The sequence below is a fragment of the Otolemur garnettii genome, unplaced genomic scaffold (genome assembly GCF_000181295.1).
Source record: "Otolemur garnettii isolate 467f Iridium unplaced genomic scaffold, OtoGar3 scaffold00033, whole genome shotgun sequence".
Taxonomy (NCBI): Eukaryota; Metazoa; Chordata; class Mammalia; order Primates; family Galagidae; genus Otolemur; species Otolemur garnettii.
Window position 1 is genome coordinate 12,067,998 of NW_003852428.1, and position 19,558 is coordinate 12,087,555.

At 40.1% G+C, this 19,558-nt stretch overlaps 1 protein-coding gene across 1 annotated transcript in view; it reads left to right on the forward strand.

Moving 5' to 3' along the window:
* The window catches only part of DNAH5 (dynein axonemal heavy chain 5), a 291,972-nt gene that overhangs the window by 140,431 nt on the left and 131,983 nt on the right, over positions 1-19,558 (forward strand). Inside the window, 8 exon segments of the mRNA XM_023513078.1 lie at positions 163-326; positions 4,071-4,227; positions 5,300-5,512; positions 6,452-6,676; positions 8,063-8,235; positions 16,540-16,718; positions 17,102-17,289; positions 17,605-17,799. Coding sequence (XP_023368846.1) covers positions 163-326; positions 4,071-4,227; positions 5,300-5,512; positions 6,452-6,676; positions 8,063-8,235; positions 16,540-16,718; positions 17,102-17,289; positions 17,605-17,799 — 1,494 coding nt within the window.

A 19,558-nucleotide genomic window follows, 5' to 3' on the forward strand; every position in this document is an offset into this window, starting at 1 on the left:
AAAAAAAAAAAAAGAATTTAAATAGAACTTATATGATATTAGGCATTAGCTTGGATATCTGGACTGGTCAGCACTCTAGCCGCACCTGGAAGAACATGAGATACTCTGATCTGATTGCTGATGTGTCCAAGTCTGCTATTCTTTGTTCCTTTGTTCTCATAGGAGGCCAAGCGCTTTTCCAATATCGATAAATCTTGGGTGAAGATCATGACTCGGGCACATGAAATGCCCAATGTAGTCCAGTGCTGTGTTGGGGATGAGACCATGGGCCAGCTGCTACCACACTTGCTGGACCAGTTGGAAATATGCCAGAAATCCCTTACTGGGTAAGTGCACTGGCTCTCTGAAGGCTGCAGTATCGTAGAGATGAAAGGGAATGGAGAGGCTGAGAAGCAGGAGCCAAATCTCTTTTCTTTTGCTCAGAAAGAGCAAAAGAATTCATATATAAAGTTGTTGCAGGGATAAAACTGATATTCTGTAGCCTTATATTCTTTCCAAATACTTATTAGATTTGTTCTGATGTTGGACTCAGGACTTGAGGCTACTTCCAGTACCTGGATAAGCTCTTAAAAAATTCATTTCTGCCTTTTAAAATTAATATGCTTTTTATTCTGATATGATTCTTGGAAAACATTGTAAGACCAAAATATTTTATTATACTCATTGTATCATATAGTGTGTGGTCTCCACAAGCAGTCAGTATTATGCAAAAATGAATGTCTAATATACATGAATCTACACAAACACACACACACTTATGCATATGTAGGCTTGGTAGATTCCAAGAATCATAATTTTTTTTTGCCCTTGGTTTATCAAAATAAAATAATATAAGTAGAAATATGTTAAACAGTAGTCTTCCATAAGAAGTGTACATTGAGACTTAAGGTGAGCCCACTTATTCTGAGCTTTTAACTTATATAATGATGCTCCTTGGTCAACTCTGGGAAACAGATAACCTTTCACTATACAAAGTATCCTCATGACATGGGATAGTGTCCTGGGAATAGCTGACTTGTTCTTTGCACAGAGGAATCCAGGTCACCTAAGCCAGCCTGCAGTAATAAACACAAGTGATGGTGAAAATGCTATGATTTAATAAAAAAAAAAAAAAAAGAAAAAGAAAATGCTGAGCTTCATATGGTGCTTTGGAAAGATCTCTGTGAATGAAATAGAGGAATTTATTAAACTTGAACAAAAAAGTGACTAAGCTGAAAATGGCAAAAATACCTGTATGATAACTTATAAGTAATAAATGATAATATTTATTCATTGCTAACCAAAAAAAGTTTTGAGATAACAACTGAAAAGTAAGGTGATGTGAAAGTTATGGTCAGATCCAAAGAAGGACTAATAAACTAAGATGGTAAAATTGGTGCAGAGAAATCCTATAAACAGACCTCAGACTCAGAGGCCGAAGGCCCTTCCTAGGGCCCAAGGGAAAAGAGACATAGGAGGAGGCACAGCATTGATAGAGGACTCATAAGATAAAAGGTTCTAGTTCAAGAAAACATTATTTTTTTTGTCCTTGAATTGATACTTTGGAGGCATTTCCATTGTGTATCCTCTTCAAAGGGACCCCTGAGTAGAATCTTCACCAACTTCCTTATTATAGTGTGGGGCAAACATGATCCTTTCTTATAAATGCACAGTCAGTGCCTCCAAAGTATCAACTTAGATATGAAAAGTGATCTTCATGAAGGATTTGTTGATGATCACTTTTCATATCTAAGTTGGTGGAAGGTATCGGGCAGCATAAAATATGATAGATTTAAACTCTGACAAGAATCCAGAGGATAGGCAGCCTGCACTACTGATTAAGGACAAATTCATAGACTTTGGCAGTCAGCTGGGGAGAGATTGAGGTTGGTCTCCTTTGGGGGAAGTTGAAGAGTCTAAACAAGACCATGCTCAAATCTGCATCCACCCCACTACCTGTGGAGCTAGTTAATTAGGAGCTACAGGTGGGACCAAGATTTACCCCAGGAAGTATTTGCATGTTTTCTCTAATTTAGGTGACGGGTGTTCCAAAGGTCTATGCTATAAAGTTCATCATGATACCTTTCCTTTAGAGAATTGCCCGGGGCAGGGTTCTTAAACACCATGCTTATTGCCAATGTCAATATTAGTAAAACATCCTTTAAATGTCTACTTTAACACATAACCACTTGTAAGTAATTCCTCCAGTGCAAATTTTTTGAAAAAATCAACTAAAAGGTATTAATGATTTAATCTGCTTTATAAAATAGATCAAGTCAAGTACCTGTTGAAAGACATTTGACAAAAACAAGGACTTTTCACATGATTGATGCTGTGCCATTGTTTTTAGCTATATGATGATTTAGCATGACCAACTGTCGTTCAGGCACCAATGAAGGTTCTGGAATGTAGATCTGAATTCTCTAAGGCAATTAATGCTCTAGGGCCCATGAGTCTACCACCAAAATAAGGCCTCAGAGAAAGAGGACAGAAGTTATGAAAGTTTCCATGATTCTAGGACTCTTCAGGATGGAAGGGGTGAGGGGCAGAAGCCACTAGGACATCGTTCAGGTTCAGTACCCCCTGAAAATCTTGCTGAGGAATCATGCTGCTGGTCTTCCTACAGCTGGGTTTGTTATTTTTCTCTTCCTTTCTTGTCCTCTACCAGTCACAATAGATGCATGCAGACACACACACACACACACACACACTCAGATACACACTCAGACACACACACATGTGCATTCACTGCCCTCTCTTTCTTCTTCTTCTTTTTTTTTTTTTTTAACCATGGACATATTCTATTCTGTCACTTGATGTTTTGCCATTATTTTATAACTCCATAGAGAAAGTCTACTCTAAAATTATTCACATATTCACAAGTTTTTAAAAAAAACTGAGATTTCCCTGTCTTTTGATTCTATTACCAAGAAGAGGTTATAAGACAACATGTGTAAACATGTGAGTCCATCATATTTACACGAAAGCAATGCCTTCCTGAGCTGTCAAGGATCAGCATGGACAAGAGGCCTTACAGAGATCAGATATAATTTGAATGGGTAGCTGGGGGTGGTGACACATGCTGTAGGCCCAGTGATTTGTGAGGCTGAGCTGGATCACTGGAGCCAGGAGTTGGAGGCTTCAGCGAGCTATGATCATGCCTCGCTCTCCAGCCTGGGCAACAGAGTGAGAACCTGTCTCTAAAAATATAATACTAATAATACCAATTTGGGTGGGGGTTCAGCAGGAATGTCTCTGTCATGATAAGTGGTCTTTTTATGCCATCGTAGAAGTCATGGTCCACAGCCTCCTTCCATCCTGGTCTAACTGGATAGAAAACATGACCAGATTCCTCATCAGAATCAAACCAGTTACTGATGACAAGTAACCAATGGGAATTAGTAAGTCAGCTATTAAGAATAATAATCAAATTATTATTGGGATATTAGGGATATCCCAATAGGGATATTATTATTGGCAAATTAGGATTGGGATATTTAAAATAATTAGCAATTTAAACTAAAGCAGTAAAAAGCTAAAATATCAAAAATTAAAAATTACCATCATAAAAGTAAGACTGTTTGGGCTCTCTGGATTTCAGGAACTCCTGGAGGCAGAGAACAGGGCCACCACCCCCACAGAGCTCCCCACACATGGGTTTTGCTTCTCCTTTGATGACAGATTCACTGGATTCCCTTTTAGGATATAACTCCAAGAATTATATGGAGCTGTTAGCTGACACAGCACTGTACTTCAGAAGCAAAACAAAACAAAATCAAAACTTCCCTTGGTATATTTTATCCTGCTCTGCACACAGGATGTACAAGATTTTCCAGACTAAGCAAAACATATACATTATGCTTTTAAAAAATGAAGAAATTCTGCCACCAATTTTGGAAATCATTTCTTCATCAGAATATGGAATTGCTATTTGTTACATCTCTTAATAAAAAACCCCCAAACATTGAGAAGTCAGGTGGGAAAATCAGATTATCATACAATCGCTCCTTTTTCCCCGTGCAGGTTAACTTATTCCTAGGATGACCAGTTTCTGTGTGTTTATAAGGTTTATATTTCTCTTCCCTTCTTAGATACTTGGAGAAAAAACGACTCTGCTTTCCTCGGTTCTTCTTCGTGTCAGATCCTGCCCTTCTGGAGATCCTGGGGCAGGCCTCGGACTCCCACACTATCCAAGCCCACTTGCTGAACGTGTTTGACAACATTAAAACTGTCAAGTTCCATGACAAGGTTCCCTTAATCCGAATTGCTGGCCGACCCGTCACTGTCTCTTAGACTCTCAATTGTCTTTATTAAGTAGTTCTCCCATCCTGTGTTTACAAAGGGTTGCTTTCATGTCCGTTAATTTTAGCTCAGCAACTGAGAACAAACGTGGGGGGTACAATCTACCTTCAGAACTGGGTAATTTCTTGCCATGCAAAGCGTAGATTAGAATAAAAAATGATAGTTTAAGAATGATGAAGAATGCACGTATGCAGCTGTTGTGGTTTTACACGCCAAATTAACTCCTTAGGCATCCAAAAGGGTAGAGAAACCAATTGCTCATAAAATAATGCCTGGAATAAACAGACCTGCCCCAGTGATTTGATTTTTTAAATCAGATTGCAGAAGGTTATGGTATGCTTTATTGAGATTTTTTTTTACACTTCCATGTTTATGGAATTATGGAGCTGTGGGGGGCCTCCCTCAAAGGTCATGGAACTTGAGGGAGACAACTCGCACAGCTACCAAAAGATACTATCTACCCCATCCCTCTACCAAAAATCCCAGAGGAAAGCGCCCCTTCCCATTTGTTACTGTACTCAGTTTCCCTCTGCTGCTTCATACAAACCCTTAGTAACATTCATTACTCACGCTGGCATGCAGTTTACTTTATGAGGGAGCTACCGTGTGCCAGATGTTATGGCTCACATTGGGCTTCACTGGTTAAGGCTATTGTCAGCTTGATAACCTTGTGTGGAATAACAGGCTTTTAGAGAGTCCTAGGTCACCTGGGAAACTGTAGAGATTTTTTTCATCATCACATTTGTATTAAATATTTCCTTTAGAAAATGTTTTCCCCCTCAAAGTATAGATTATTTGAATTGACTGAGTGTTTCCTTTTATGTGTAGACTTCACGGCTAACTTTTTAAATTATTTTCAGAGTAATTTTCTATCTTGCCTTGTGCAGTATTTTATAATCTGCAGTTTAACTTTCTGTAGCCAACATAACATTTTATAAGAGGAGAATGGAAGAAAGAAAGGTAAAACACTTAAACAATTTGTATATGACTATAGCTATTTTGTTGGCTCCTAACTCAGGTCTACGATCGAATTCTGTCAATCTCCTCTCGAGAGGGAGAAACAATTGAGTTGAATAAACCTGTGATGGCGGAAGGCAACGTGGAAATTTGGCTTAATTCTCTCTTAGAGGAATCTAAGTCCTCCTTACATCATGTGATTCGTCAAGCAGCTGTGAATATTCAAGAAACAAGTTTCCAACTAATTGAATTTCTTTCATTTTTCCCTGCTCAGGTCAGTGTACTGAAATGGGAAAGTATTCAGTCATCTTAAATCTCAGATATTGCCTATCATAAGCTTCACAAATGGCTATAGTTTAAATCTGAACGAGTATTAAAGTTTTCGCTAAATAACAATCACTGTCAAAGTTTCAACTCAGATTACATAGTCATGTAGACTTATATGTGCTTTTGAGTTGTAGAGACACATTTGATAAATTGTCTTTAACATAAACAGTTTTTTTTTCCCCATGGAATTTTTTTTTGAGACAGAGCCTCAAGCTGTCCCCCTGGGTAGAGTGCTGTGGCATCACAGCTCACAGCAACCTCCAACTCCTGGGCTCAAGTGAGTCTCCTGCCTCAGCCTCCCAAGCAGCTGGGACCACAGGCGCCCGCCACAACGCCTGGCTATTTTTTAGTTGCAGCCATCATTGTTGTTTGGCGGGCTCAGGCTGGATTAGAACCCGCCACCTTAGGTGTATGTGGCTGGCACCTTAGCCACTTGAGCCACAGGTGCCGAGCTGGAATATCTTTATGTAACAATGTATATAAGTCATAAAAATGTACCTAGTGGATGCTTTACTAGAAAAACAAAAAATATATTTTAGCATAAAATATGGGAAATAATGTTTTTTTAGGCATTGTGATTAATAAAGATTTTATGAGCATCTAGCCTGTGTAAACACTGTGCTAGTTTGGGTAAAGCAAGTTTAAGGCATATTCTTTACCTATAAGAAACTTCAAATCTATTTAGGAAGAATGTGGCTTACACATGAACAATTTAAAGCTACAAGAAATAGTGTTGTCCTAGGTTGGGAAAGAAGGTATCAAGTTGATGTAATATCACAAGGCTTTATATTTTCATAATAATTACAACTATTCACTATACTCTACTTTCCTTTTAAATATATAAATGTGTCACACATATTCATGAACCCTTTTTTATTTCTGTAAGGTTGGATTATTAGGAATTCAAATGATATGGACGCGGGATTCAGAAGAAGCCCTTAGAAATGCCAAATTTGATAAAAAGATCATGCAGAAAACCAATCAGTCTTTCTTGGAGCTACTAAACACTCTGATAGGTGTCACCACGAAGGATCTGAGTTCCACAGAAAGAGTGAAATATGAGACACTAATTACTATTCACGTGCACCAACGAGATATCTTTGATGACCTGGTAAATTCATTATAAATACTGTGACATATACAGAAAAGCAAATACTCGACACTATGTGTGTTTACCCACTAGAATTAGTTTGATTGAATTCAAAGAAGAGGTTAAATTCAGGCAAAGAATCAGCTTAATCAGAGCATGTTGTCAGATTTTCTTTACAGTTCTTAACTAAAATGTCAGTCATATTCCGATGATCTATGCTAAGACATTATTGAGACAATTAAGCTTTATTTAAAAAATGTTTAAGTGATTCTTTTTAATGTTAAAATGCCATATAACATCCTGAAAAGCTTTCATCTTTTTTTCTTTTAGCTAGTAATTGAAGATCACCATTTTCTTGCTAGAGAAATTATTAGTAATATTGCTAGTAGGGCTGTTTAGGACCTTCTGAAAAAAATTACATCCTTGACAAGTTTTGCTACATTTTATGTCATTGATTGCAAATGGCCTTTCCTAATATAGCTTGTGACATTCAGGTGTCGGGCAGGTTTTTGGCTTTAAGGGGAGAACAGAGTGGAAAAAGAGAGTTTATTAGCCGTAGGAAATGAGAAATGTGAAAAGAAATGCAATGAACTTTGTCCTCTACTGTAAGCTGTAACATCAGATAGGAGAGGCAAGAAGCTCTTATTTTCATAATAATTTTTTGGATTTTGTCTCACCCCATTATGTAAGAAAGATTACAAAAGATAGGTACTGATGTAATGGAAATAAAGGGGCACATTCAGGCTTTGTGTGCTAATCTCCCCTCTTAATAGTTAAGCACACTTTTTGCCACTCTGAGAAATAAAGGGCTCAGGGTAATTTTAGATTTCTTATTTGTCAAAGAAGGATGATTAAAGTGGCTTAAAAATTTGGTTACAAATTCAGACAAAAGCCTGGCTAGGCAATAACCTGTCATTTAGATGTTAGAAATTTTGGCCTTAAGTATTTCTGGGAAAAATAATTAATGGACTAAAAAAACCTCAACAATGTACTTCGTCATAATCTCAAGAGATGCCTTTTTCCTAATGGGATTGTTTAGTTCTGTCTTTGTGTGCCAAAATACGTTTTTCATAGATTGTGTTTCACGGTATTGTGTATTTAATGGTGAAATTTAAGAAATGAGCATCTTATTTTATTATGAAAGTATGTAATGCCGGTTAAGTAGGAGTGGAGTAATTAGTTTTTTTTTTCTTCTTGAATTTTCCTATCCTCATAGCTTCTTTCTTATTGACCAGTGGGTTTTATTGATTAATGCATGGGTTAGCCGGTGATACGGCTGACGTCTCTGAACTAGTTGGGTTGTCTTTGAGTTCTGTGTATTGCACTTACGATCTCTATGGATGCTAATATGTATGTTTTATAAGTGATTCTCATTCACTGTTCTAACATATGTCTTTTGAATTTCAGTGTCACATGAATATCAAGAGTCCTGTAGATTTTGAGTGGCTGAAACAGTGCAGATTTTATTTTAATGAAGATTCTGACAAGACGATGGTTCATATCACAGATGTGGCTTTCATATACCAGAATGAATTTTTAGGCTGCACTGACAGGCTTGTCATAACTCCACTCACAGACAGGTGATGGGAGGATTCTGATTCCTCAGCCTCTGTCACCCCCTTCCCCACCATTTTTCTTCTCTCGAGTTGCTCAGGGGATCTTTGCTTAACGTCTCTTGAGGGTTGATTGGCTCTCTGATATCAGAGCCTTTGAAATGTAGTATTTTTAGCTTTACACCTGTGTCTTCGTATGGGATTTAGGTTTGTGGCTGAATCAGACCTTGTTTCCTTTGCCTTCTATCTCATAGAAGGGAAGTTTAAATGTATCTGTGGATGTTGAATGGGTAAGAAAGGGAATTAATTGCTGTGTGTCACTAGGGACCAATCACAGTGGGCCTTGAGGGCTGATTTGGTAACTTTTCATTACTGAGAAACAGTTAAGATGGTTTTTTAGCAGAAAGAAATTGAGAGTCAATGCAGGTGAAAAGCAGAGAGGCCATCGGCCCACCACCTAGAGGCGCCAGTGAGAGCTGTCAACCTCCTAGACTCAGTCTGCTCATTTGCAAGATAAACTAGGCTGTCCCCAAGGGTCCGTCCAGGGATAATACTCTGTAATTTTCTCAGTCTAATCAGAGCGGTGTGGTATTAACCACATTGCACATTCTCTGTTGGGAGACTCACGGGATCTCTTTTATCGCTTCACATTCTGTACGCGTCACATAATATCACATTGTACCCCTTAGATGCACATAATGTTGGCCTGTCAATTAAAAATAATGTTAATTTAGAAAGGTGTGAAGAGTAAGCAAATAGACATTTCCCTTGAAATGCTTCAGCAGTTACTCACACCTCCTCTCTTTCAAACCTCTTGTACTTTTCCCTTCCTCTCTCTGCACCAAAGGCCTGTTCCCGGTTTCATGAGAAGACAGACATGTTAACAGGAGAGACCATGCACTCATCTTCCACTGCCACACCCATCAGCCTGGGCTCTTATCACGCCGCCTCTGTCTCTCCTGTTGTCCTGGCAGATTACCGTGCTACTGTCCAAAGCCAACAGCCCCACTGACACCATCCCTTTCTGCTGGATCATTGCCATCACTGTGGGAACACACCGTGATGCTTCCACACAGACACCTCCACCGTGACCCCTCCAGTTGCCTTCCAATTCCTCTGCTCCCATCAAAACCCCTCAAAAGCACAATTTCTCTCCTCATTGGATTTGAACTCGCCCCATTCAAATTCTTGGTGTTAGTTTTATTTTGCTGCCATCACAAATTAATACAAACTTAGAAGCTGAAGCAACACAAATTTATTATTTTTATGGTTCTGTGCATCGGAAATCTCACACAGGCCTCACACACTGGACTACACTCAGGTGTCAGTGGGGCTGCGTTCCTTCTGGGAGACTCCAGGGGGGAATCTGTTTTCTGCTCTTCTATGTTGTTGGCAGAATTCCTTTCCTATGGTTGTAGGATCTAGGACCCCGTTTCTTACTGTCACCAAGGGCTGTTCCAGCTGCTCAAGGCTCCCACATTCCTTGATTCTCAACCCCTTCTTCCATCTTCAAAGAGAGCAATGGTAGGTTGGGTCTCTGTCATGCTTTAGAGTTCTCTCTCTTCTATCTCGTGTCTCTGACCCACTTTTCTGCTTCTCTCCTCCCTGATATCAGATTGGGTCCACTGGGTAGTCCAGGATAATCACTTCATCTCAGTGTCATTAACATTGATGACATCTGCAAAGTCCCTTTACCCATGGAAGGTAACACATTTATAGGCTCCAAAGATTAGAACATCTTTGGGGAACCAATATTTAGACTATCACACTTTACCCATCACTCTGATAAAACAGAGTGAAAGTCTGTGAAAGTCACTTTGACCTTCAGGTGCTAAATCCAGTGGTCATTTCTGGATCTCATCTTCCTTGAACAATCAGTAGCAGTGGCATAGTCCACCATTCTCTCCCTTTTTTTTATTGTTTGGGATTCATTGAAGGTATAAAGAATTAGGTTGCACTGATTATGGTCATTAGGTAAAGTGTCTCTTGTAATTGTGTCCTGTTCCCAAGAGCTGTGCCATACGCATGACCCCCACCTCCTTCCTCCTCCCCTCTCCCTCATTCCCCTGCCCCCCACCTTATATTAGATCATCTATTGCCTTCATATTAGATTTGAGTACATTGGATTCTTGTTTCTCCATTCTTGTGATGCTTTACTAAGAAGAATGTGTTCTACCTTCGTCCAGGTTAATGCAAAAGATGTAAAGTCTCCATTTTTTTTTCTTTTTTTGCAGTTTTTGGCCAGGGCTGGGTTTGAACCCACCACTTCCAGCATATGGGGCTGGCACTCTACTCCTTTGAGCCATAGGTGCTGCCCTAAAGTCTATCTTTTTAATGGCTGAGTGGTATTCCATGGTATACCTATACCACAGCTTGTTAATCCATTCCTGGGTTGGTGGGCATTTAGGTTCTTTCTATGTTTTGGTAATTGTAAATTGAGCTGTGATAAACAGTCTAGTGCAAATGTCCTTATGATAAAATGATTTTTTTTCTTCTGGGTAGATGCCTAGTGATGGGATTATAGGATCAAATGGAAGGTCTAATTTGAGTTCTTTGAGGATCTCCATTCTGCCTTACAAAAAGGTTGTATTAGTTTGCAGTTCCACCAGCAGTGTAGAAGTGTTCCCTTCTCCCTGCACCCACACCAGCATCTGCAGCTTTGAGACTTTATGATGTGGTTCAGTCTCACTGGGGTTAGGTGATATCTCAGGGTGGTTTTGATTTGCATTTCTGATGATCAGGGACGATGAGCATTTTTTCAAATGTTTGTTAGCCATTTGTTTTTGTCAGAGAAGGTTCTGTTCATATCTCTTGCCCAGAGATAGATAGGATTGTTTCCTCTTTTTCTGTTGATGAATTCGAGTTCTCTGTAGATTCTTGTCATCAAGCTTATCTCAGATTCATACCCTGCCAATATCTTTTCCCATTCTGAAGGTTGTCTTTTTGCTTTACTTGTTGTGTCCTTAGCTGTGCAGAAGTTTTTTAATTTAATTAAATCTCATTTGTTAATTTTTGTTGTTGTTATTGCTGCTGAAGTCTTGTCATTTGGAACCAGATAAAATGCTGTATAGGCTATTCTTAGTAATAAAAACAAAGTTGGAGGTATCACCCTACCAGACTTTAGGCTATATTACAAGTCCACAGTAATCAAAACAGCATGGTATTGGCACAGAAATAGAAACATAGACATATGGAGCAGAATAGAAAACCAAGAGATAAAACCAGTCTCTACTTGACATCCGATCTTTGATAAACCAAACAAAAGCATACAGTGGGGAAAAGAATCCCTGTGCAACAAATGGTCCCGGGAGAACTGGATAACCACATGTAAAAGACTGAAACTCAGCCCACACCTTTCACCCCTTACAAAAATTGACTCAAGATGGATAAGAGACTTAAATCTAAGACACAAAACGATAAAAATCTTAGAAGAAAGTGTAGGGAAAACTCTTGATGATGTTGGACTAGGAAAAGATTTTATGACATTCTCTCCTTTTTGGTAAACTTTCTTCTTCATGTGGTTTCTGAACACCACGCTCACCTGGTTTCTCATTCTGGTCTGGTTGTCCCTTCATATCTGTTCCTCCTTGTGGATCCACTTCACTTTTCTGACCTCTTAAACCTAGAACATGCCAGGTCTCTTTTCTTCTCCATTTTCTTGAGTGATCCCACATGACTGCTAGATCCCCATTAAATACTGCTAGATGTTGAACTCAAATATCATCTGGCCAGGCTTCTTCCTTGAGTTCTAAACACACATATCCACCTCCCTGCTTATGGGGTATTTGCCCTCAGCATGTTTGTTTGTCCCCCACAAAAATGCTCTCCCATCATCTCTTTCATCTTAGTTAATCAGGGAAGAGTAATAACCAGAATAATGGTCCCCCCTAAAGATGTTTATGTCTTAGTTCCTGAAACCTGCGAATATGTTATCTTCCAGTTGTTCAACCCAGCAATCCTTAGAGCAAGCGTCTCCCTCACCTCATCATCCAATCTACCATCAGGTTGGTCAGTGCTGATTGGGGAAGACATCTAGAAAGTGACCATTTGGCCACTTTTCACACTTTTGCTGTTAGTCCTCTCATCCAAACCACCACGATCTCTAACCTGCATTACGCACCTCCCTGCCTCTGCTCTTGTGCCTGTACAGCCGGTTCCCAGTGCAGATGCCAGAATCCAAGTCAGGTCCTGTCACTTCTTTGCCCACACCCTCTGCTGTGGTGCCATGACCTCACATCAGCCTATGCAGCCCAGCACAATCTGGCCCCTGCTACTTCTCTGCCTCTCATTCCTCCTTCAGATCTGCTACCTGCTCCTTGGCCATCCCTTGAATAGTGCCAGCACAGGCCTGCCACAGGACCTGCCCTTGTTACGCTCTTGGCCGGGAAGCCTCTTCCCTCAGTAGCGGCTCAGCCTGCGTCCTCACTTCCTCAGGTCTGTCCTCAGTGGCACATCTGACGGGGTCTCTGACCTTCCACATTTGAAGCAGCAATCCTCATACCCCATGACCCTCTTACCCAGCTTTATTTTACCTATTTATTTTCAGAATATAAGCTTCTTCTTCTTTTTTTTTTTTGAGACAGAGTCTCACTATGTCACTGTTGATAGAGTGCCACAGTGTCACAGCTCACAGCAAACTCAAACTCTAGAGCTGAAGTGATTCTCTTGCCTCAGTCTTCTGAGTAGCTGAGACTACAGGCACCTGCCACCATGCCCAGCTATTTTTTGGTTTCCGTTGTCATTGTTTGTTAGCAGGCCCAGCCAGGCTTGAACCTGCTAGCTTAGGTGTATGTGGCCAGCACTCTACTCACTAAGCCATGGGTGCTGAGTCGATGTAAGCTTTTTGAGGCATGGGTTTTGCGTGATTTATTCACTAGGATAGATCTGTCACCTAAAGGTGCTAAATAAATATTTCTTGAATAAATGAAAGAAATGATTATTTTCCCAAATTGCATCTTAATGGTGAAAATCTTAAATGGCACAGAAGAACATAACGTAGAAATTGTGAAAAGGAAAAATTTTCTATTTTTCAAAATGATTATTTGTTTCCTATCCCTCTGAAAACTTTGCCTGGCTATGTGTCAACATCCTTTCTAAGTTTTGCATCTAAATACCACAGTTTATCACCTTTCCGGACACTTGGTCCCCTTTTGATACATTCATTACCTTACATATTTTTTTTTTTTTGCATCAAAAAACTTGAGAACTTTAAAAGCTAAAGTATTTACAAGTGGAGGTGATTCTGAAGTGTGTTTTAAGCCCGTTTCACCAGAAATGTTTGCTTGTGTATTTTTCTTTAACTAACCTATGTAAGAACTGATTTATCCCTTTTTGCTACTTATTGAGATTGAGTTCCATTGCAAGATTTTCTGCCCTTTTGCAAAAGAAAACTGCTCAGTAAAATTTAAAATTAATACTTAAAGTCAAATGCTAGAAGCACTGATCGTTGTTAGCATTTTGCTGATTGGTTTGTGGAAATTCCACAACTCCGACAGCTCTTGGGGCTCTGTCAATCTCCACACCATGTGGACAGAGCTGCAGATGTTTTAGATGATAAAATAGCCATTACGATGTGATAACAGATGCCACCTTCCGCCAGAACCACATGCTGTTTGCTCCCACTTTGGAGCACATGTGGAGAAGAATAGAATTGTCGTGCCTCTGCTGTCACTTCAGACAGGGGGCGCAGGCTGATAGCGGCTTCTCGCCTGATTGCTAACAGATGTCCCTGACACATTCTCACAGCGTCTGTGTGTCGTGCCTGGAGGTTGACCACTCAACCTTACTTGTAGCTGCTGTAGGCTCTTAGGCAAGACACCTAACATCTCTGATTCTCTTCTTTTGGAATCACTGTGTGGACAAGGGCCGATGCAAGTACGTAGAGCAGATGTTAGGTGTTAATATTATTTGTGCTGTGACTGTTTTTCTTAATAAACACATTCTTTAGCAACTTTTCCTTTTGTTTTTCCTTAAGTATGTCCTAAAATTAAAAGTCTGTATAAAACAAGTTTTCAGTAAAGAAAAGTACCTTGCTGATACATGCACCGTGTTATCTTAGGAAGCTTTTCAGCATCTTAGAATCAACAGAAGCTGAATCCCCTCCTGGTTTCCCTGTGGCGAGATACATCCGCGGGGCAATGAATACTTAATACCAATGCTGGTGATGGATCGGTCATGTTGAGCGCTAATGAGCCTCAGGTCAGGGGGTTGGTTGCTGTTCTTCTGGCATCACGATCGTGTTTTATGTTTCCAATTCCAGTAACCGCTGGGACAGGAGAAACCAGTTAGGAATGTATGGCTGGACCAGCACAAGCCATTTATTCAACAGATGTTCACAGAGGACAGGGTGACAGGGGTTAGGCAAGAGTTGAGGGTACAAGTGTGAACTAGACACAGCTTCTGACAGCAGAGAGTTTATAGCAGTCTAATTGGAAGGTGGGACACTGAAACAGAGCTGTCAACAGGCAACTCAAACACACAAAGTCCAAATCCTGTTCACAAATGGAGACAGGAAAGAGATTAGAAAGAAAAGCAGAGGAGGGAGGGAGGAAGGCACACACATGTGTAGAATACTCTGGAAAGACCCTCATTAACAGGTACCCGGAGATGCTCTGACAGCCCTCTTGTCTCTGGAAGGCCATTTGGGTACCAGCGTAGCAGGTGGTCTGAAGCCCCACCTAGCAGAGAAGTAAGGGATGAGTCACCGACATGCTCACTGACTCTTCAGGTGAACAGGATGATTTCTTTGAAGCAACTCACTACTTCCTCAGTTTAAATACAAACCCAATGATCCTAGTTTCGATGAGCGTTTGTAAGACAGAGCAGCTGAGTGGACAGATGGAGACATACTTCTTACCCTAAGAGGGTAACTAGGCAGTGAGAGGGCCTGGCCCACGTCTTAGCAATTCCCCCACAATTCTGAGAATAGTTGCTCAATCTGTGGCCAGGCACGGTGGCTCAAGCTTGTGATCGTAGCACTCTGGGAGGCCTAGGGGGGAGGAGCTCATGAGTCTGAGACAGGCTGAGCAAGAACAAGACCTCATTTCTACTAAAAGTAGAAAACAACTAGCCGGGCATGGTGGCACCTGTAGTCCCAGCTACTCAGGAGGCTGAGGCAGGAGAATTCCTTGAACCCAGAAGTTTGAGGTTGCTGTGAGCTAGGTTGATGCCAGAGGACTCTAGCCTGGGGCAAAAGAGTGAGGCTTTGTCCCCCCTCCCCCCCCCAATAAGTTTCTGAGTCTCTGCAAGCTTCTTTCTTCACCTGTGAAGTAGAGGGACAGAACAGTAGCTCCCATCCAGAGTTCTGTGGAGAATTAAATGTGAAAATGCCCGCGGAGCACATCATGGTGGCTGTTCTTATAGGCTTTGCTCTGAAAGGGGTGGCAAAGGTGTGTGTGGGGGGCAAGACTTTGGGTTGCAAGGCTCGATCACCATGAGAGCAGGCCTCCTCCCGATTTCATGCCCAGATCCTCTCTCCTTATCCCTCTGTATAAGTTCAAGGCCGAGTCATTTACTTACCTTTTCAGCACCTGTTTCTGATAAAATAGAGACCCTGGAACACCCGCAGGTGTTGCACTAAATGTTCATTTCCACCCTTCCTGCTGGGTAATCACTTCATTTCCTTTAAAATATTTTTCAAGTCCAGAGGAATGCTTTATAGTTTGGCCATAAGAAAACCTTAAATCATGCCACTTTACAAATTGTTGCCTTTGACGACACCAGGTGGTGCTGGGACCCAAGTAATTCGTCAGCAAGTTCTCAGGTTAAAACCTTTCCTTTACACTGCTGCATTCTCTCGCCAAATCTCATCTAGTTAATCTCATCTAGTAAGACACCGTTGAGGGCGGGTGAGGGTCTCACAGATGCTCATGGACATAGATTCAAGATGTGATTCAAATCCCAAGTTCATCAAATTATTGACTCTTAGATTCAAAAGGGGATTAATCTACTTAAATCATTCCAAATCTCTTTCATAGAATATCTTTTTTTTTTTTAAGGCAGGGATTGATTTCTGTGAAGAAGATGCCAAGTAAATTTTGGAAATGCTATGTATAAATTTTCATACTTGGAAATTCTCAATACGTGTTATCACAAGAAAGCCTGAAAAATTCAGCAGTAAAGAAACCTGTTTAAGTGTTTGAAGAGTTTTCAAACTTATTTGACCACAGACTACCTCTGCCTCTTTATAGAACACGTATTACCATTGATAAGGATAAGCGTCTTTTAGGATGCATTGTTTTCTAATCTCATGTGGGTTACATTTCACTGTGATGTCGGAAGAGTCTTCAGGATGCTGGTGGGATGGGGCTAGTGATGTTTCTGGTCCCGCAGGTGTTACATCACGCTGGCTCAAGCTCTAGGAATGAGCATGGGAGGAGCCCCTGCTGGGCCGGCAGGAACAGGCAAAACAGAAACTACCAAAGACATGGGACGATGTCTTGGAAAATATGTCGTAGTTTTCAATTGTTCGGACCAGATGGATTTTCGAGGACTTGGACGGATTTTTAAAGGTTTGGGTTATATTTTTAATTTGATGAGGAATTTCAATGGAATGTCTTTTTAAAATTTATTTTCCATCAGTTAGCTATAGTTTAGGGTCATTTTTCAATTTGTAAAACATTTTGGAAAATCTTTCATCTTGCCAGGGTTGTGTCAACCACATGTTAATATTGCTTGCCTTTTGTGATATTCTTTTATCAGAGAATGTTGGATGTTTACAGAAAAAATGCCAAATTATGAGCTGTTTTGGGTTGTTTGGTACATGCTTTATTTGTTCAAATTTATTTTTGAACAAACCTATATATGGCTTGTTTTGGAAGCTGCATTATGTCCTTTTCCTTGGATTTCCAAAATTGTATCCTAATTGGATTTTCCATTTAATTTCCTTTCTAAGGACTGGCACAGTCTGGATCCTGGGGTTGTTTTGACGAATTTAACCGCATTGATCTACCAGTTCTGTCGGTCGCAGCCCAGCAAATTTCCATTATTCTGACATGTAAAAAGGAGCATAAAAAATCTTTTATTTTTACTGATGGAGATAGTGTGACTATGAACCCTGAATTTGGGCTTTTCCTAACCATGGTAAGGCTGTGCCTGGAAAGCTACTGAATTTCAGCTTCATCACAATCTTCATGCATCCCCTGGTCGTATGTCCTCTATTTTCCACAACTGGAAATTGGGATTGTAATTTTCCCTCCTATCTGAAAGCCTTTAAGTGTTAGACAAAAATCATATTAATAACTCATGGGTTGTCTGTGCAAGGAGAGTGATTTTGTAAACAAGTTCTGTGGTTGTCATTCCAGACTCATTGTGTGTACATAATGAATCTTCCAAGATCATGCTGACACGTTGGCCCATGATCATACTGTTCAACTTTGGGTTGTATTTTCTGTTTAGAATCCTGGCTATGCAGGGCGGCAGGAACTCCCCGAAAACTTGAAGATCAACTTCCGCACAGTGGCCATGATGGTTCCGGACCGTCAGATAATCATCCGAGTTAAGCTGGCTAGTTGTGGCTTCATTGATAATGTTGTTCTGGCCAGGAAGTTTTTCACACTCTACAAATTGTGTGAGGAGCAGCTTTCTAAGCAGGTGTGTTATTCTAAAGGTCTCTGTGGTATACTTAGGCATATTTCATTTTACTATTTGGTAAAATGTTTTTGTTTTGAAAAATTGTAGACTGGACTTGTTGATAACATTTGTCATTGATACAAAATAGGAAGTGTATCATTATAAAATAATTTCATATGCATAGTTTAATTGAGAAGTACATTTAAAGAAATTAATATCAACAGCATAGAAATGAAGTAAATACTATCCAAACAGATTTAAAAGCCAAAGAATTATACATATTAATATTTGCTGTTTATTATGCCTATAGATTCATCATCATCCTGGTTTTACTTTTCTCACTTCTTTTTTTTTTTTGTTTGCTTTTAGATTGAGAGGGTACAATTTTTTTTTTTTGTTGTTGTTACATGGATGAGTTGTATAAAGGTGAAGTCAGGACTTTGAGTGTACTCACCAGAATCATGTACATTGTTCCTGATAAGTAATTTCTGGTCCCTCACCCCCTCTTTTCCTCCTCTTTTCTTAGTTTCCAGTGTTCATTATACCTCGTTCTGGGCATAGGTACCCATTGTTTAGCTCCCACGTATAGGTGAGAACAGGCGTCCTCAAACTATGGCCCGCGGGCCACATGCAGCCTACCTAGGACATTTATCCGGCCCACTGGGTGTTTTGCCGTCGCTGCCTGTCCTGCTTAGCAGCTGACTCATCCCGGGGCCTGCAGTCCGGCCCGCCAACGGTCTGAGGGACAGTGAACTGGCCCCCTGTTTAAAAAGTTTGAGGACCCCTGGGTGAGAACATGTGGTGTTCGGTATTTGTTTTTCCATTCCTGAGTTACTCCATTTACGATAGTGGTCTCCAGTTCTGCCAAGTTGCTGCAAAAGACACTATTTCATTCATTTTTATGGCTGAGTAGCACTCCATGGTGTGTGTGTGTGTCTACACACCACATTTTCTTCATGCACTCATTATTTGATGGATGCTTAGGTTGACTCCATGAGAATTGTGCTGTGATAATCGTTTGGGTGTAAGTGTCTTATTGATACATGTATGATAACTTCTTTGTTTTTGGGTAGTTACCCAGTAGTGGGATTGCTGGATTGAATGGGAAATCTAATTTTAGTTCCTTGAGGAATGTCTATACTGTTTTTTGTAGACGTCATACTAATTTACATTCCCATCAACTGTGCGTACGTGTTCCCTCTTCACTACGTCCACACCAACATCTGTTGTTCATGACTTTTTAATAATGGCCATCCTGACAGGGGTAAGATGGTATCTTATTGTGGCTTTAATTTGAGTTTTCTTGAAGATTAGTAAAGTTGAGCATTTTTTCATGTTTGTTGGCTGTTTGTATGTCTACTTTTGAGAAAAACCTGTTCTTGTCTTTCTCTCTCTTTTTGATGGGATTATTTGTTTTCTTTCTTGCTGACTTGTTGGAGTTCTTGTAGATTTTGGATGTTAGTCCTCTCTCAGATGTATAGTTTGTGAATATTCTCTTCCATTCTGTAGATTGCATGTTTACTCTGTGGATTATTTCCCTTTCTGTGAAGAGATTTTTAATTTAGTGAAGTCCCATTAATTTATTTTTATTGTTTCTGTATTTGCTTTTTGGGTCTTAGTCATAAATTCTTTGCATGGCCTAATGTCTAGAAGAATTTGTCCTGTATTTTATTCTAGTTTTTTTTTTTATGGTTTCAGGTATTACATTTAAGTCTTTTTTTTTTTTTTTTGAGACAGAGCCTCAAGCTGTCCCCCTGGGTAGAGTGCCGTGGCATTACAG